This window comes from Pseudochaenichthys georgianus, chromosome 13 (assembly GCF_902827115.2).
Source record: "Pseudochaenichthys georgianus chromosome 13, fPseGeo1.2, whole genome shotgun sequence".
Lineage (NCBI taxonomy): Eukaryota > Metazoa > Chordata > Actinopteri > Perciformes > Channichthyidae > Pseudochaenichthys > Pseudochaenichthys georgianus.
The window spans coordinates 4303138-4321659 of NC_047515.1; the positions used below are offsets into that span (position 1 = coordinate 4303138).

General features: G+C 43.1%; 1 protein-coding gene across 1 annotated transcript in view; it reads right to left on the reverse strand.

Moving 5' to 3' along the window:
- LOC117457400 (tyrosine-protein kinase receptor UFO) overlaps positions 1 to 18522 on the reverse strand; it is a 46635-nt gene that overhangs the window by 9309 nt on the left and 18804 nt on the right. The window contains exons 7-15 of the mRNA XM_034097469.2: positions 17220 to 17415; positions 11936 to 12075; positions 11695 to 11839; positions 11281 to 11298; positions 6025 to 6154; positions 5663 to 5754; positions 1633 to 1728; positions 888 to 965; positions 366 to 458 (exon numbers count right to left, since the gene is read on the reverse strand). Coding sequence (XP_033953360.1) covers positions 366 to 458; positions 888 to 965; positions 1633 to 1728; positions 5663 to 5754; positions 6025 to 6154; positions 11281 to 11298; positions 11695 to 11839; positions 11936 to 12075; positions 17220 to 17415 — 988 coding nt within the window. The remainder of the gene's footprint in view (positions 1 to 365; positions 459 to 887; positions 966 to 1632; positions 1729 to 5662; positions 5755 to 6024; positions 6155 to 11280; positions 11299 to 11694; positions 11840 to 11935; positions 12076 to 17219; positions 17416 to 18522) is intronic.

Here is an 18522-nt window from a genome sequence, read left to right on the forward strand (position 1 = left end):
TCTTATTGGATATTATACTGCAACAACTATTGTTTGAATACATTTATTTTATTATTTATTTATTGCACATTCTTACTGTAACTTCTTATGTTATATACAGACTATGCATTCTATATATTTTAATAATTTATCTTTCATTTCACCTAATTTCAAAGACCTTTAAAGACAGTTGTGTTTAGTTATGGGCATATTTAAAGTTTGTTCGCCCAGGTTTTGAGATATTCATCAAAAAACGTAATAGTTATTTTGTGGAAGACACATGCTAATGGTTTTTCTTTAAATGTAATTTTAAACTTTAAATGTGTTAATCTCCAGTGTTTCTGTGTCGGTGCTTGAAGTGCTCGGCAGCATGACTCCTGTCTCACCTAGAAGCCTCATGACGTTGGCGTGGTCAAACTCCTTCATGCAGGCGGCCTCTCGGAGAAAGTCTTCCATCTCTGAGCGGGTACAGATAGCGACTGTGGAGGAGACGTGCAAAGGTGAGAACATGTGGGGTTTCTCACTGCTGCAAGGCTGAGAAGTTGCCAAGGTAAGAAATAAACTTTTATTTCCGAGGGTGTTTTGGCTCCTAAATGTATGAAACTCTGCTTTAATACATGTTTGCAGTTTGTTTTAACTGCTTGAAACTGGCTCACATAAGAGGCTGTTTTCCCCAATGTTTTCTCCCTTAACATTAATCTTCTAATCTTAACTTTACTTTGGCATTACAGCCAATGTGGAGTCAACTGTTTCTTCTGCCAATATTTTTCACAAGATATCTGTTTGAAAAATGAAATGTTTGTCCCTTGTAAAATGTTGACCCGAGGGGCTATTCCGTCAATTGCCCGTGTTCTCAAGATGAAGGGATTCATTGTGGTGGTTGCTGAGTGCTTTAACTGTCTACTCACTCTTCATAGTCTTGACAGCGACTTTGAGGCAAGAATCCTCCTGAGTCAGCAGACCTTCCATCACAGAGCCAAATTCCCCTGAAGAAAGAAACACAATCAATGGTCAGTTAAGATGCAACAACATTAAAGGGGCCCTATTATGCTCATTTTGACGTTTCATAATTGTATTTGGCGCCTCTACTGTAACATGTCTCCATGCTTTAATGTTGAACAAGGCTGTGTGTGTTGGAGATAACTTTGGGATATTAGCCTTTGGAGACCATTTACATGGCTTATCTAAAGCCAGTTGAGTAGCACTTGAAATGTTTTTGCTCTATGAAGCCTGATGTACTTATATGATTCTGTTTTCTTCAAGTTTGTATTTTGTTGGTCGAACGCACTTATTGTAAGTCGCTTTGGATAAAAGCGTCAGCTAAATGCAATGTAATGTAATGTAATGTACATGCACACAAACCTGTATAACACACTACAGGAAAGAGAAACCCCAAAAAGCATGATAGGGCCCCTTTAAATGTCAGTGAAGACTGGTTGGCTATGAGATTATCACGTTGTAAACTGTTCGACTATACCAGGGGTGAAAACATAGCAAGTCCTAACCATTAAATATGCCTGAGACAAAGGTATCACAAATGCCTCTTTCACCATGCTGTTTGTCTGTACTAACACTGTAGATATTAAACCCAAGCTGCTGGACATGAGACTAATATTTTTTATAGTAAAACAAAGCCAATAAACAAAGCAGTACCTTCTCCTAGGGTCTTTCCCAGGGTTAGTTTATGTCTGTCCACCATCACGTCTTGTAACTTCTGCTTCAGCTCATCGCTGATGCCCAGGCTGTTCACTGAAGAGGAAAACATAAGGAATGTTAATGGGGTTTGCTGACCAAAGCACTTTAATGAGCAACACAGTACAGAAGAGAAAAACAGCCAGACTATAAAACCACTATGCTCGACTCTAAGCCAAAAACACAGTGTTCATAAACACTGCCAGCTTGAATAACAATGGGAATGGGAATATAAGTGAAATAAAAGCTGTATGTCTACTTGTAAAACTCACCAGATTCTTTTAATTAAATCTTATCAGTTTTGATCTTTTAGTTTAATTTTTTAAATAATGATTTTAAGGTACATAACATTGTTTAAAAGTGTATTAATTGTATTAATGTAAGAAATGATTCATACTTTTAATGCACATGTTAGTCATGTTACAAAAATACAAAAAAGTCCTACTCTGAATGTCAGCTATCAGATTAGATTAGATTAGATTACTTTATTGTCATTACAAAATGCAAGTGCACGGTGTAATGCAATTCAGGAGGGTCTAACCAGAGTGCAAAACAGTCAGTCAACAATTATCAGAAGTATGTACTAAATAAATGATACAAAAATGAAGGTAAATAGATGGGAAATGTATAAATAATAATAAATACACAGATAATAATAAATACAGTGAATACAGTACTGTATACAACAGTAATGTACAAGGATAATTGCGCTTCAGCACAGCACACGACAACAACTAGGCAGTATGGGACAGCGTGGGGTTCGTTGTCAGCCGTCTGACTGCTGAAGGGAAGAAGCTGTGCGTACTGTAGTCCTGTTGGTTCTACCCGGGAGGCTGCGGCAGCGTGTCCCAGAGCGGGCGCCACGTAGGGGGACAAACAGTGTATGGTTGGGGTGGGAAGAGTCTCTGATGATGTTTCGTGCCCTTCGCAGGCACCGCTTTTCATAGACTGAGGCTATGGAGGGGAGTGGCATCTTGATGATGCGTGGTGCGATCTTCACCACCCTTTGCAGTGATTTATTGTCCTTGACCGTGCAGTTACCGTACCGTACTGATATGCAGGTGGAGAGGATGCTCTCGATGGTGCAACGGTAGAAGTTCACCAGCACCTGGGAGGATAGGCGGAGTGTTGCCAGTTTCCTCAGGAAGAAGATGCGCTTGTGAGCCTTCTTGACTAGGGCTGAGGTGTTGGTGGTCCAGGAGGGGTCCTCCGAGATGTGGACTCCCAGGAACTTGAAGCTGGTGACCCGCTCAACCTCTTCTCCACTAAGATAGACTGGGGAGTGCGTGCCGTCTTTGTTCCTTCTGAAGTCCTCGATGACATCTTTCGTCTTCTTGGTGTTGAGAGCCAGGTTGTTGTGAGCGCACCACTCTGCCAGATGCTCAACCTCTTCCCTGTATGCCGTCTCGTCATTGTTGCTGACAAGCCCGACCACTGTGGTGTCGTCTGCAAACTTAACGATGGTGTTTGAGCCATGTACAGGTTTGCAGTCATGTGTGAAGAGGGAATATAGGAGGGGACTTAACACACAGCCCTGCGGGAGACCAGTGCTAAGGATGAGATTCGAGCAGTGCTTCTCAAAGTGTGGTCCGCGGACCATTGGTGGTCCGTGAGCGCCCCCTAGTGGTCCGTGAGTATATTGGTAACATTTCACATTTGAAATAAATAAATACATTTAAGTTTTCCGCACTCTCGCGGGAATATCTCCGCAATGGAACGAGCTTAAGTTTCACTTTCGATTGCATGATAAAGCCCAGGGCAACACCTTCGTCACACATGTTGCCACTTGTTTGTACCATTTCCAGGCGATTTATAATCTGTTCTAGAAAAACGATGTGTTTTGGGATATTTGTGGAGTTAGGTGGTCCGCGAGTGTTTTTTTATTGGTTAAGTGGTCCATGGTATGAAAAAGTTTGAGAAACACTGGATTAGAGAATGTGAGCTTGTCTATTCTAACAAGCTGGGGTCTGTTTGTGAGAAAGTCCAGTATCCAGTTGCAGAGGGAGGGGTCGATGCCAAGGTCACTGAGCTTGGTAATCAGTTTGGAAGGAATGATGGTGTTGAATGACGAGCTAAAGTCAATGAACAGGAATCGTACGTATGTGTTTCTCTGATCCAGATGGTAGAGGGCAGGGTGTAGTGCTGTGGAGATGGCGTCATCCGTACTCCTGTTCTGACAATAGGCAAACTGGGGTCAAGTGTGGGTGGGAGGCATGATTTAAGCCGAGCCAGGACCAGCCTCTCGAAGCACTTCATGATGGTCGATGTAAGTTCCACGGGTCGGTAGTCGTTAAGGCTTGTTGGAGAGGCGTGCTTGGGAACAGGCACAATGGAAATATCTTACAGAAACCCTTATTTCTTTTTAAATGATTAACATTTGAATCTACATTGCAAACAGGGCAGCTGTGGCTCAGGGGACAAATGGGCGTCCACCAATACGAGGGTCAGTGGTTCTAATCCCAGCCCGGCAGTCAACATGTGAAAGAGTTCTTGAGCAAGATACTTAGCCCGTACTTTATCCCGTAAACAATGACATGTTACACAATCCTGACAGAAAAATGCCAAACTAAACTAATTCCACTGGACAAAGCAAATCTGCCATGAGAAAGTCTCTCACTAGGGGAGATGAGCTCAGAGGATTTAAGCTGGTTTAAATGTTCCTGACTCTCTTCCACCAGCTGGCTGTCACTCAGCTGTTTGGTGACGAGCACACTCTGCTATGGACGTTCGCTCTGTTTTCACATCTGGGCCAGAATATGACAAGGCAACGACATGCATCAGAGCTCTCTCTCCAGCTGCTGCTGCTACACTATCAATCTGCCACGAGTCCAACAACAGTGTTCTCAGTGCGCAGGCATGTTCCAACACATGCTGGTGTGACTAGCCATTAGCCGATGCGCGCAATAACCGTAGCCCCAGGGTATTGGCCAACATTACCGGTCAACCTCAGCGGCGTAAATCCCTCTCAAATCCCTCCAATCTGACCCTTCCTTTATTCCCGGTGTGCTTTCTCTCACTCACTCACAGTGCACATTATCTCTACATCTCTCATCTTTTTGGCGGGTCTCAGTTGAGTTGTTTTCCCCCTATCCCCCAGCCTCTTTGTGGCTGTGGCAAGCTGAGACTTGTATATGAGTTCTTCACAAATATTGCTCGTACACCTGGGACAATGTCACGACTTGAATGCGACCGAGCTGTGTGAAATCAGAGTCTTTGTGCTGCGTTAAAGGTATCTCTGTCTGGAATCAGGAGGGATCACAGGCTGGTGATACACCGAACCTCTGCTTTGTGTTAGACAGGTACAAGGTCATCCCTCCCCTGGGGGGGGGGACTTGAAACTCACCCTAACTCCCCAGAGGTGAAATGACCTCCAGGCAGAGCAGTCAAATAACTCCTCGTCTGTTTTTACAATCACATTTCTAACAAAGGTACGTAAGGTAATTCTCTCCCCTTTCCAACAATCTGAGGTAATCTTGATGTAACCTTCCCTTTCACACTTGCTTCCTTTGTTCTGCTCTACTTTGTCAGAAAACGCCTACATTGCAGTCAGATTCAATTCTACCATTCATTCCTAACACTACTGGGCACACCTTCACGAATGGATTTACTGCACATCTAATTGATCTGACGAAAAGATAAAACATGGCATTATCGAGCACAAGGGCCACAGTGTAGTTGTCAGCTGACTGAACACAGCTGTGGAGGATGGATTAACTTTAGGATGTTCCTGTTTATGACTTTGATCAAACTAACAAACCCAAGCTGTGATTCCTGTATTTGTCTCTACAATGGTTCTTTCCACTGAGCTGTTGGATCCAAGCCCAGGGCGTGAGAGAAGATGCTGCTATGCTATCTTTTTTCTGTATCGCTATCTATCCTTGGGGACGAGGCAGGTTTGGGCATGCTGAGAGGCTTACTTCTCACCGCTGCAGGAGGAAATACAAAGTGTAACCTTTCTACATAACATGCAGGGGCAAAGAGGAGCACTCACATGTTGCTTCTGTGGTCCTTCGGCTGTACGTGCGGCGGGCGCGGTACCTGACCACCAGCTCTCCGCTCTCCATCATGGGTTCAAACGCCTCTCTGTGAACACACATTATAAATCAGGGCAGAACACAATGAGAGGCCTCTCCAGCAGAAGCGTAAACACAGCTGAAAACATGGCACGCCTCCATAACTCGCGAGAGTTATTGTTGTTTTTTGCAAAACAGATGGCAGCAACTACTTCCAAATGCTTTCAGAAGGCATGCACAACTCGGTCAAGGAGTTGGAAAAACACTGAAGCTTTTTTGGTTTGGCACGACTATCTCGTCCCTCCCTTCCACTCTTGAGGAGCGCCAACAGCCTACGCACCCAAAACGCGTCTCCTTGCGCCGCAGCCTGGCCACATAAACAGCCATGAGCACAGCGATGGACACGGCGCCGGCGATGGCCATCACCACATACCACCAGTGCCAGGAAAAAGCCGGAGGAGTTGACGGGCCTGAGGGAGGAGAAGGGGTGTGGGAAGAGACGGAAGAGGGTTTAGTGATGTGTTTCATTTTAACGTGAAAAGAGAAGTAATGGAGCCCCTATTGTGACAACAAGCAACAACCCTCGACTAAAATCAATGGAATTTTGGAATATCGCAGAAAATAAGATCTGTCGCCAACACACCTTTATGAGTCTTACGTGTTGTTTTGTACAGTCAAGATAATCTCTACATGTTAACACCACTTTCATGATTTCTGAAGTGTAAATACAAATTGAAAGATGTAAAAAACTAAGGCTAGGTTATAAACGAACCACATCACGGTCACATGACTTCACGTCACCACCGCTAAGCTAACAGCGGCTAATGTCTCCTTTAGTTACCAGTTAGCCATTAGCTCTTTTAGTACCACTTTACAATAAGACTACCCTTATAAAGGATTCATAAAGGGTCTATAATTAGGTTATTAATTAGGTTGTAAGCACTTTATTAATCATTAAGAACCATTTATAAACCAGTTCTAACATAATTTTCAGACATCAACACAGGCTCACTATTTGGCAAGATGACTAAGCCTTATATTGGCTACCTAGCTTATTTTGTCTTCTTCCTCAGCCAACATCCTTGGTATCTGTTGTTCACTGAGTTGATTCCCCCCTTCCATCTCGATGTTTCTTGGCATCTCTTTATGACCATTTATTTATGAGTTACTAACATTTATATTTACCAAAAGGGAGCCTTGTTGTAGAGTGTAAAACACATTCCCATTTATTAATGAGTTACTACCATTTCTAATAAGGCAGTACAGATACATGTGGGCTCACTATTTGGCAAGCAACCGGTCACAGTTGCCCTGTTTATCTCATGTCTTATAAATGCTTATTAAGGATGTATAAAGTGTTCACAACCTAATTAATAAATTAATTACAAACTATTCGTAAACCCTTTATAAGGGTAGTCTTATTGTAAAGTGGTACCACTTTTTTAAGACACATGCTGTAGAAGTTTCAGACATTCACCAATGGGGTGTTTACTGACATATGTTCTCATAGAACAAAACTTGAAAATCTCTTAAACTAGTGTTAACCACAGATCTTATTTGAAGATAAGATAAAATTGACCTTTATTAATCCCTGTGGGGAAATTCAGGAGTTTAAAACAGCAATAGAGTGAAAAGGCTTAACCAAGAGCTTTTCCAAACCGGAAGTGGTAAAATGCTGACTCATATTCCTGATTTAGGAATGATTCCTGCACCACTCTATACACATGCAGCATTATTGTGAAGGAAAATTGGTTTTTACTGGTCAATTTGACTAATGGCGCATTTCCACTGCAGGGCCTCGCACGGCTTAGTATGGTATACTTAGGCCTTGGTAGGCCAGGCTCACTTTATGCTGCGTTTCCATTACAGTTTAGTATCTGGGGCAGTAACTATAGTAACGCAGTGTAGGCGGAGCCGTGACGTCATCTTCAATGCGAACCACAAAACCAAAACATCAGCCGTTAGCTGTTAGCACTCAGAGCTCACAACTCTTCATATCTGTTCAGAAACTAGACAAAAGTTAAATAAGTGCAAACCACAGACTGCCTGTGTCATGGCGAATACATTCGCTGCTTTATTTATATCTGTATAGGCCGTTATTGTGAGTGTGGACGGTCGGAGCATATACAACGTTCAACCCAGTCTCACGGCATTTCGTGTTATAGTCACAACATGTAATCTATTGATTCGTGTTCACCAGCACGGTTTTCCCCTTTTTTTCGTGTCACACAGAACGATTGTATTTCTATTGGTAGTATGTTTCGTGCCTGCAGCACGTCTTTTTGTCCGTTTGGGTCTTGGAAGACCGGAAGCTGTGTGGTTCATAAAAACATGTTCTTACTCAATATCAAGCCACGATTATGGTTTTTATTTTAAATCGTATAATGTCGCACTTTTTTTTACCATCAGTGAGGAAAAGCAATGGGGCTCAGAGCCTCAGAATACTGAAATATGTAATTTTTGTAATCTTTTTTTCCTACTAATTTGTTCTTCTTTTCTAAATAACACACTGTTATTTACTCACCAATAACACACAATTATCCTTGCTTTTATTTATTTGTTTGATTCCATAATCTTGGGCTTTTTGGCCATCTATCAGGAACTGAATTTCAAAATAAAATAACCGGAAACAGACGTAGGCCTATATGGGACATGTCGAGGATCATTGCACGTTGGGATATAATTGTAATGCCATATGAAATCAAAAAAACATTTTGGAGTTTAGGATGGCCGAAGACACTACACTACCCATAATCCTCAGCTATCGTTTGGGACTATAGTCCCTTTGCATGAAAAACCCTGTGATTAATCTTCAAGCTCTGGGATTGGATGTTGGAGTGGCAGTGCGCCAAGGTTACGCCGAGCGTCAAGCTCTTTGAAATGGAATGAAACCCACGGCAGACTATCCAAACTGGACTTGAACGGGTCCAGCCCCCCCCCCCCCAGAACTACACATGCTGGCTATTGTGTACATTCTATGGCACTTCTCTACTGGGAATTCTAGTTTCCCCAAAATTAGAAGTTGACAGTATCAAACTGTGTACAGCCCTGGAGGTTTAGGCAATTTGGTGTGTACAAATGTAAAACATGTAAGTACTAAATGTGTGAAAATCGCTTGTGTCCATAATGGGCAGCATTAATATATACCCACATGACAGCTCATTGTTACTTTGTAATTCTACTCCACTACAATTCAGAGGTTAACCTGGTATTTGTACTCCACTACAGTTATTTTAGTTACTTTGCAGATTCTGATTAATGATGTGAAATATAAACAACCCTTAAAGCAGACTTTAGTTACACCTGAGTAAAGTTCAGGTAAGGTGATTGTCAAGTGCCAACAATCAGGAGAGATATTTGATAGTTGGTGCTTGAGAAGACTCAACATGTATCTGCAATTGACATGAATGGAAACGAGTAATAAAGTATATTCATTACTCGTTATGGTACGTCCACACAGTAGCTTTTCAAAAATCTTGAAAATCTTGGAGCTGGGCGTGTCTGACAGCTTGGGGATTTTTTGCGAGCAATGCGACCAACAACCAATCACATGAATCTCCCGCCCCCGACATACAAAGCCAAAAACCCCGAGGATTTTATGCGAGCAATATATATATATATATATATATATATATATAAACTCCCCAAACAGGCGAAAACCTACCAGTTTCACCCACTGTCTCTGCCACCTCCCTCCATGCCTGGTTCCTCCGGTTTGTATCCCGTTAATAGTTCTGTTCGTAAAGAACCGGGTGATTTGCTACCGTAATTTCTCGTTTGGAATATGAGGAAATTAACTGCGGTCTGGTTATCCCTACTTACACGCGGTTTGAATGGCTCGCGCTTCTACTGTCAGATTTGCATAAACGTGTTTGATTGGCGGCGCTTCCAGCTCAGCTTCAAAAGTTGAACATTGCTCAACTTTTGAATCCTGGAGATCCTGGACATCCTGGAAATCTTCGCTTCGCTCCCCCACAATGCAGTTCGGCAAAAAGCGAGGCAAAGTGATGCCATCCCCATTCAAAGTCAATGGGCAGAGAAGCGTTGGAAGCGGTGGAAGATTCTTCTGAAGCTGCTGTGTGGACGTACCGTTATTCTCTACTAATAGTTAATTAAAGACTGTATATTATGGCTATTTTGCACATCCCTTTCAAGATTTTAAGATTTTCTAAGGTTTATTGACATATCATACACACAACTACGGTGTAGTTATGCAATGAATGAAAAACTTGGGTCACAGGTTCCTCAACAGTGCATTACAAGACATCTATCAATATGTGTGTACCTCCACCATTAAACTGTCATATTCTGCACATTTCTTATTCTATCTACATACATAAGAGTATAATTAATGTGTATAATATCAGTTAAAATAAGTGCTTCAACATAGTTAACATTGCAGGAAAGCAATATATTAGACGTTAAGTACTTTGTCAGGCTTAATATCTATCTGTAGATAGATACCCCCAAGGTTTTTTTCTTATTTGAAAGAAGACCTTAAACTAAAGTATTCTTTCATGTTTTAATAAAGGTTAATTCGTTTTTCTGTTTTGCACATCCTCCTAATAATATCTTTGTACATCCGGCACTAAACTGTTTTATGTGCGGGTTAAAAAACGGTCAAGTTTACAGTGAGTGTTGAGACAATAAATTATACTTTCCAGTATAAGTTTCCAGCTTAGTTCATCACGGATGTATTTTGTTATCCACACATATATTTTTTTTATATTTGAACCTACACCTGCAACAGTCAAAGACAGGCAACTGTTGAGGAGTTGGAAAGGTCTGAAGATGTTACAAATAAGATACACACAGCATACAATGCCATAATCACTTTAATTATTATTATTATTATTAATTATTAGTGTAGGACACGTATGTGTGTATAACATCTGAAGATGTGTAGTTTTATTCACGTTTTCCGGAACTCCCCTCGTGGAAACGAAACAACGCTTAAACCGTGCTATGGTGGAAATGCGCCATAAGTGACCTCAGTCCCTCCCTGCATATTTGTTGAGCTAAATCTAAACATTTCTCCTCTAAAAATACGGCATGTTTCATCTTTTCCTTATTCTCAAAGTATCTACTGTTTCTCGCAGTCCCACCCCTCACATTGAATGTATTCCCAGCTTCCCTGCCAAAGTTACGGCTCTTCTTCCACAACCTCCACCCCAACGTGTCCTCCCATTCACACTCCCCTCCCCCGACCCTCCTTGCCTCTTTTTATCTGCCATTCTTGTTGTTTGAATTGTCTGTCTGGCTCTATTGGACTAAGCACACAGAGATGCTACACTGTTCTCGCTTGTTATAAATATTTATGGTGCGTCTCCCCATTCACCCCTCCATCCCCTCTCTCTTCCCCTTTCCCGTCTCACTCTGAGATCTTCTCTTCTCCTTTTTCTCTTCCTTCCCCTTTTCTCTCAGAGATACACAGGAAGAAACTTGCAGGCTCATGGAGGAACCCACTGACAGAGAATAAAGAGAAGTCGCATGGTGTTCGAAAACACCATGACCTCACTTCCACTACGTGTCACTCGGAGGGTCCCATCAGAGCTACTGGGAGCTTTGTTAACGTGTGAAGTCAGTCGTTACTCACCTCTGAACTCCTCCATTTCTGTGAGAGAAAGAGAGAGCGCAGCTCGTGTCAATATTAACACAAACGTAACACATTTTCTTTGGTCAAACCTTAAGAATGTGTTTATCATTGCAGGATGTATACGAATCAAATCTGACATCTTCTTGTAACTGTAATAAACTATTATACCTTATAAAGACGACGTACGAAATGATGCAGCATTTAAAAATATAAGTTAACTCATTATTTACTTTATAATTACTAATGCCAAAGCACCTCTTTTAATTTGGTCGCTTGACAGATATTTGCTTATAGGTTTCTTAAAGAAAACTAATTTCTGTATTTAAAAAAAGCCTTTAAAGTACTATTTAAAAATACGGCAAATTCAATGTTTTTTATTTTTTAAGTATGTTTTCACTTTTTGTTGGCACTCACCAGGAGTAATAAGGGTCAGGGTTTGTGTGGGGGTCCAGGGTCCTTGCCCCACCCCTGTATAGGCACACACTCGAAAGGTCACATTGGACAGGGGGACAGACAGATTGACTGACAGCTCGGTGTCCAATCCAGTGTCCACAACAAACTGTCCACAGAAGAAAAGAGGAAGTCAGAATCAAGCAGATTTAACATCTTCATTGATAGGATGAACAAAGTCAAACAGTTTGCCTGGTGCCTCTACCTGCTGAGCGTTGGGGGTGCTGTACTCCACCATGTAGCCCTGCAGTTCTCCATTCAGCTTTCCTGGGGGCCCCTCCCATGTCAGCAGCACGTCGGTCCCGTTCAGCACAGCGCTAACGTTAACGGGCGGGTGATCTGGCACTGAAAGAAAAAAAAACGAGTTTACATTTTCAAACTTTTATACCGCTTTTGAGCTGTTTGTCAGATTGGCTAAGCAGGGTGTGGCTGTGGGGATGGTGGCCAGGGGCCAGCAGATTGGCTACGCAGGGTGTGACTGTGGGGATGGTGGCCAGGGGCCAGGGGCCAGGGGCCAGTGTGTCGGGGGGTTCAGGCGTGTGTTGTTTTGACAGCCTGCAGCCTCCAGGGGGTGGAGAACTACAACAGCTGGGAGGAGAAGATGTCAGGGAATGTGAGGAATTCAGCTTTATAAGGACAGGAAAGGCTCGCTGAGGGCACCGCAGAGTGGGCGATTAGCTAGTTCAAAAGCCACGGTTGAAGGACCTCAAACGGACACTTGCCGGGGCCCCTGCCCCCCTCCTCCAGGCTGTCCATCCCTGTTTCTGCCTCATTCTCTCGCAGGCTGCCCTTTTCTGTTCTGGCTTTCTGGAGCAGAGAGGGAAGGAAAGGCTGCTGGCAACAGACATCCCAGTGGAGAGGAAACCTTGATGAATAAAATGCTAGAAAGTGTGAGGAATGTGTGTGTGTGTGTGTGTGTGTGTGTGTGTGTGTGTGTGTGTGTGTGTGTGTGTGCACGTGTGTGTGTCTGAGATTGATGCTGTGTAAGACACAAGAATCCAAGAACCTTTTCACAAGGAGACGACAGTGCTCATTTCCTTTGTAGCCGTCTGAGTTAGGGCTCTCTTTGTCTTTGCTTCTCACTCACTCTGCAGGCTTAAAAAGTCACACAAACTAACTGGACACACACACACACACCCCCCCCCCCCCCCCCCACACCAAGTCAGTGTGAGTTTGGGGAACACGGCCCAGCCTATATGGATGATGTTATCAGGAAGCGTTTGGCGGATGATTGTTTCCACATGCGGTCCCTGCTCTGGTTGCCAGCGGCAATGAAAACAAGTCAAGTTCGTTCCAGAAGATCGTCTCCACCTATGATCCGTCATCTGTGCCCCCCCCCTTTCTCTGCCTTCTCCTTCTCAATCCCTTTGTTGCCTTTCCTCTCCCTGTCTTCAATCCAACATGACTCGATGTCCTTCTTTCCAAGTCGCCTCCTCCCTCTGCTGTAAATGTCTCTCTGTTTGTCACGGAGCTGAGTCTAAGAGAAGTAGGCCTTGACTTGGACATGTGTGGAGGAGGGAAACTGTGTGCAAGTGCTGTTTGTCTAAAATGCAGAAACTACAGATTAACATTTGTTCCCAGGCTCGGCTTGGCAAGAGGCTGAGAAACACTTTGGAGTCACAATTAGTTTCTCAGCAGAAGAGGTTAACATCTGCATCCACGGCAGACTACTGTTTCACTTCCTGCTTCGTGCAGAGCAGTGTCGGGTAACCGTGGAAGCGTTCACACTCAGGACTGCTCCTGGGTCTCCATCTCGTCCTCTGTCCTCCGGGGGTCAGCACGGGATGGAACGGGTCAGCCTGAAGCCAAACAGTGACTCATACCCCGGGGTCTGTTCTCCATGAATCAGAAACGATGTCAGCACGACTCAGGAAACATGTTTCCCCGATCACTCCGAACACGCATCTTCGTGTCATCAACAAATGTCACAACATTTATGGACGTCCACTTTGATTCGTGCGTGGAAACACACTGTTGGCTGTCTTCAGCAACTGGAGCCTACTGGCAGTGGTATTCAGTAGGACGCGTGTGCTGTGCCACGTCGCCATGACTCACTGCTATTAGGATGGTGAGGTCGGTTGTCCGGTAACTCTGGATTCAATGTGGCGTCACTTTAGGGTACAAACAGATGTGTGGAGGGATTAAGGGGTGCCTTTTCGGAATATAGAAGTGCCTCGCCTATTTTGTTTTGCAAAGACGCTCTGAAGAAGATGTTAGATTGTTTTATTTGGATGTGCAAGCAGTGGTGGAAAGTTACTAAGTACATTAACTCAAGATCTGCACTTAAGTTCACATTTGATTTCCCTTTTCTTTGCTGGAGTATTTTTATTTCATACTACTTTATACTTCTAATGAATTACATTGAGAAGCAAATATTGTACTTTTTACTCCATGACATTTATTTGGCAGATGTATTTACTAGGTATTTTATCAATACAGATTTTGAAGATGCAGTACTTTCATTGAAATGTAGTATTTCTACATTTTGGTATATCATTTTACTCAAGTAAATAATCTGAATACTTGTTCCACCGCTGTGTGCAGGGATACTGCGTTTACAGAATAGTATGTCGAACATCATGTGGTTGCAGCTTTAGGATTAGGGGGTGATATGGGTCGTCTCGCTTCCCCCCCCCCCCCCCACGCCCCTTTCTGTTCTCTGGGGGAATATCGGGCTTTGGGAAAACAGCAAAATTAGTGTTTTCTCAAAGCGCCCTCTTCCCTCGTTTCCATCCCCTGCCTTCTCCCACCACGGACCCCTTCTAGTGTGCTTCCCACAGTGCATCGCTGTGTGCTCTCAGAAGGGGACTCACAGGTCACCTGAGGTCAAAGGAAAGGGGGAATGAGCGATGATGGGCTGAAGCTGGAAGATTGGATTTAGAAAACAAGGCTATGTTTGATGTTGGGAATAAACTCTGCGGTGCACTTTGTAGGATTTGAGGTTCAAAGAGACTACTGCGACAACATGAGAACAACGAGGGAATGAAGGATGGACATGAGAACAGAAACAGCATGCAGGAGAAGAGTCTGGACTGAAGAGAAAACTCAAGAATTCAAATGACTGTGTCCCACAGGACACAGTCATTTGAATTCTTGAGTTTTCACAGGCTGTGTCCAGATGTCAAATGGGTGTAACATGCTGTAACATGGGTGTGAGAACAGTGTAACATGGGGGTAAAATGAGTATAATAACCCTACTGTTCAAAATAATAGTGTAGCATGGGAGTAAAGAGGAATACAATGGGTGTAATAAAGGTGTAATAGTGTGTAATAAGGGTGTTATATGGGTGTAATGCGGGTGTAATAAAGGTGTAATGCGGGTGTAATAAAGGTGTAATAAGGGTGTAATAAAGGTGTAATAGTGTATAATGCGGGTGTAATAGTGTGTAATAAGGGTGTAATAGTGTGTAATGCGGGTGTAATAAAGGTGTAATAGTGTGTAATAAAGGTGTAATAGTGTGTAATAAAGGTGTAATAGTGTGTAATAAAGGTGTAATAATGGTGTAATAAAGGTGTAATAGTGTATAATGCGGGTGTAATAGTGTGTAATAAGGGTGTAATAGTGTGTAATGCGGGTGTAATAAAGGTGTAATAAGGGTGTAATAAAGGTGTAATAGTGTGTAATGCGGGTGTAATAGTGTGTAATAAGGGTGTAATAGTGTGTAATAAGGGTGTAATAGTGTGTAATGCGGGTGTAATAGTGTGTAATAAGGGTGTAATAGTGTGTAATGCGGGTGTAATAAAGGTGTAATAGTGTGTAATAAAGGTGTAATAGTGTGTAATAAAGGTGTAATAGTGTGTAATAAAGGTGTAATAAAGGTGTAATAGTGTGTAATAAGGGTGTTATATGGTTGAAATAATAACGTAACATGGGAATGATGATGGAGTGATATGGGTGTACTACGGGGATAATAACGGTGTAATAGGGGTGTATTCATCTGTAAAATGGGTATAATGTAATAAAAGCAAGAAATTAACTTCCCAAATATGTATATGTGAAAGCCCATTAAAGGGTTAAGGAGGAGGCTTGGGAGCAGTACATGTTTGTGCAAGAAGACGTGTGAAAAGAGATGGTGACGAACATACTATGTGTGTGATTTCCAAATGGAAAAACACTTCAGTCCCAACAATAGAGCCATGTGGGAGTTTAGTGCACAGCATGAAACAGTGAGCCTCCCTTCTTTAACCTCACTGCCTTTGACCTTAACTGAACTGTCCTTGACCAGCAGCCAAGTCCTCTGTGTTTCTGCTCATTAGAAGTGAGACGGTGCTGTCCAAAGGGACGTTACATAATGTTGCAGAACGGAGGATCTCTTCCACAGAAACAAACTCTGCTGAATAGAGTAGTGAAACCTGAAAATCCCACTGCAGCAAGCTTATCTCAAAACCACTTTTTCTCCTTCTCTTTTATTACAAGTACTTCTCCATTTTCCTATTTCATGAGAAATGCCATGTTGACGTGCTTTCAGATTCTGAGCAGCTTCAATCATGGAAAGTCCCGGTCACCCCTCCTGTGGCAGATCTCTGCTCTGCCGTTTCCATTCCTGCTCGTCAGGGATCGAGGCAGCACGAGCTGGCATGGAAAATCCCACCTCAGTTTAAAGTCAGCAGCCTGTACGGTTTGAACGGACTGCTGCGATCCTAACTGAAGCCTTTCAGGAGAATGTAACCTCCCTCCCTCCCCACCTACTCTGTCTCTCCAATACCAGGCAGCCTTCTACCTCAAGAGTTTACATTTCAAAGATTGCAGGGGTACAGTGACTTGGGTCTGGTATTCTACATGAACACAGACTCAAGTGGAAGGGGCACGGGAAGCAGTGACTAACTGCGCGCTGTAACTCACTTCTTGTTATCATACAGACTCAAGCTGAGAAGCAGAAGTGTATTCGCTACACCACGCAATAAAGCTCATAACGGGGAGAAGAATCAGGCGTGAGTTAAGAGGATCCTTTTAGGCCTTTTACTGTCTATAGTTAAGTGTGGAATCAGCTTTTGCATTTACCTTTTGACTATTGCTCCCTCGAGGCCCCTTTTGGGGACTTTCTGTAGCTGTTATTTAACCCAAGATATAAAACAATCACACAGAGGAGATCAGATAAGAACACAGTGGGTCAAAGGTTAAGATGGCAGCCACTCACAACAACTAACCACTGACCTGGGGCTTCTAGAAACAATAACAAATACATAATAGAGGACTAGGAATCTTGAATATTTCATTATTAGTCAAAATGTGTGTCCTCTTCATAACAGTGCATTCCAACTACTGTATGTATCTGAAAATGAAAGCAGAAATTAGCTTCATATACTTCCATAAATTAATCCTTTGTACAGACCACATGCCCCTTAACTGAGGCTCGACCAGTTGTGCGGGGGGGGGGGGGGGGGGGGGGGCTGTCAGTAGCCAGATAACACAGCCTTGACTCACTTCAGAGGAGCTGACCCCGCACTCACCCATGCAGGATGAAAACAAACATCCTCTGAGGACTCACCTCCTTCTTTGGTGTGCAGCTCCACCCAGGGGGTCCAGGCGGAGGGTCCCTGGCTGCTGTGGCAGGCCACCCTCACTGCGTACAGGCTGTGGGGCTCCAGGCCCCCGATCAGGTGCGAGGCTGGGGGGATGTTCACGTTCTGATTGTGGATCATCTTATCTGGGCGTCCTGTGAAGGGTTCTCCCGAGTGTTTGGCCTGAAACATTCAAATGATAAACTTGTGTTGTGATTTTTCTCCGTATTGTTATGTTTATATTTAAAGGCTATCTTGCTTTTTAGGGTTTTCCTTTTCCTGCATTTAAATAGTCTGCAAAGGCTCACATCTCCCTGTCTTTATTGCTTTATGGCACAAACAGGAAGAGGACTTGTTCTTCTCGTGCAAACAGATCTGAAACCAATGCTTTTGGCAATGGCATCTATTAGAATAACTCAAGAAGTCACTTTCACGATGTCTATTATTGCTAGTCAGAGCCAGATAAAACACTTAAACCATTTACTGTATATGTTTGAATGTGCAAAGCAACAGGATTTAAAATGTAAGTGTGGTCTTAATAGATACAATCAATACTACCTTAATAGGATATTATCAATATTTTTTATAATCTACAAATTACCAATCACAGTTGGTCTGCAGGAACCACTTTAATGGAAAATAGTTCATGTTGCATCTATGATAAGATAAGAGAAACTTCCTGTTTTCTAAATCAAAAACATGTGGTTGTCCTTCTCCAGGAGGCGCTCCAGAATGAAGGGGTTTGGAGTCCATGCTTTGAGATGGCAATGAAATGCTAATGGCCGAAATGTGGTAAAAACGTCTTTATTGTTTGAACACGACCCAGGCTCAGTAAGGTTCACGGGAAGCAGACCCCGCCATCCAACAATCCCAGGCAGAAACCTGCTGTCTCTGCAAACTCTCGGTGGTAAACACGTTTAAAGAGGAACATCGCGCATGCATTACAGCAATCTTAAAACCACATTAAAGTCGCCAGTCGGGACCATTATCCTGGTGTTCATTATCAAGCTGCTCCTGCAGGCTGCGGGCTGCTCTTCTCAGGGTGGGCTGACAGGCAGAGCCCAATACAAATGAGCAGCCATCCCAACAGATCATCACGTGTGTGTATCGCGCAGGTGCTGTTGTACTCTGCTGAGGATTTTACAGGATCCGTACTCACTTTCATGTTTCTACATGTTTTTTGGGTTACTATATTTAATTACAGAAAAAACGGATTCTTTTTCCTATCGGCCTACTGTCCGTGTGAAACTGTTTTAGCACCTGTCTCTTTAAGAACTATCCCCTGAAAAA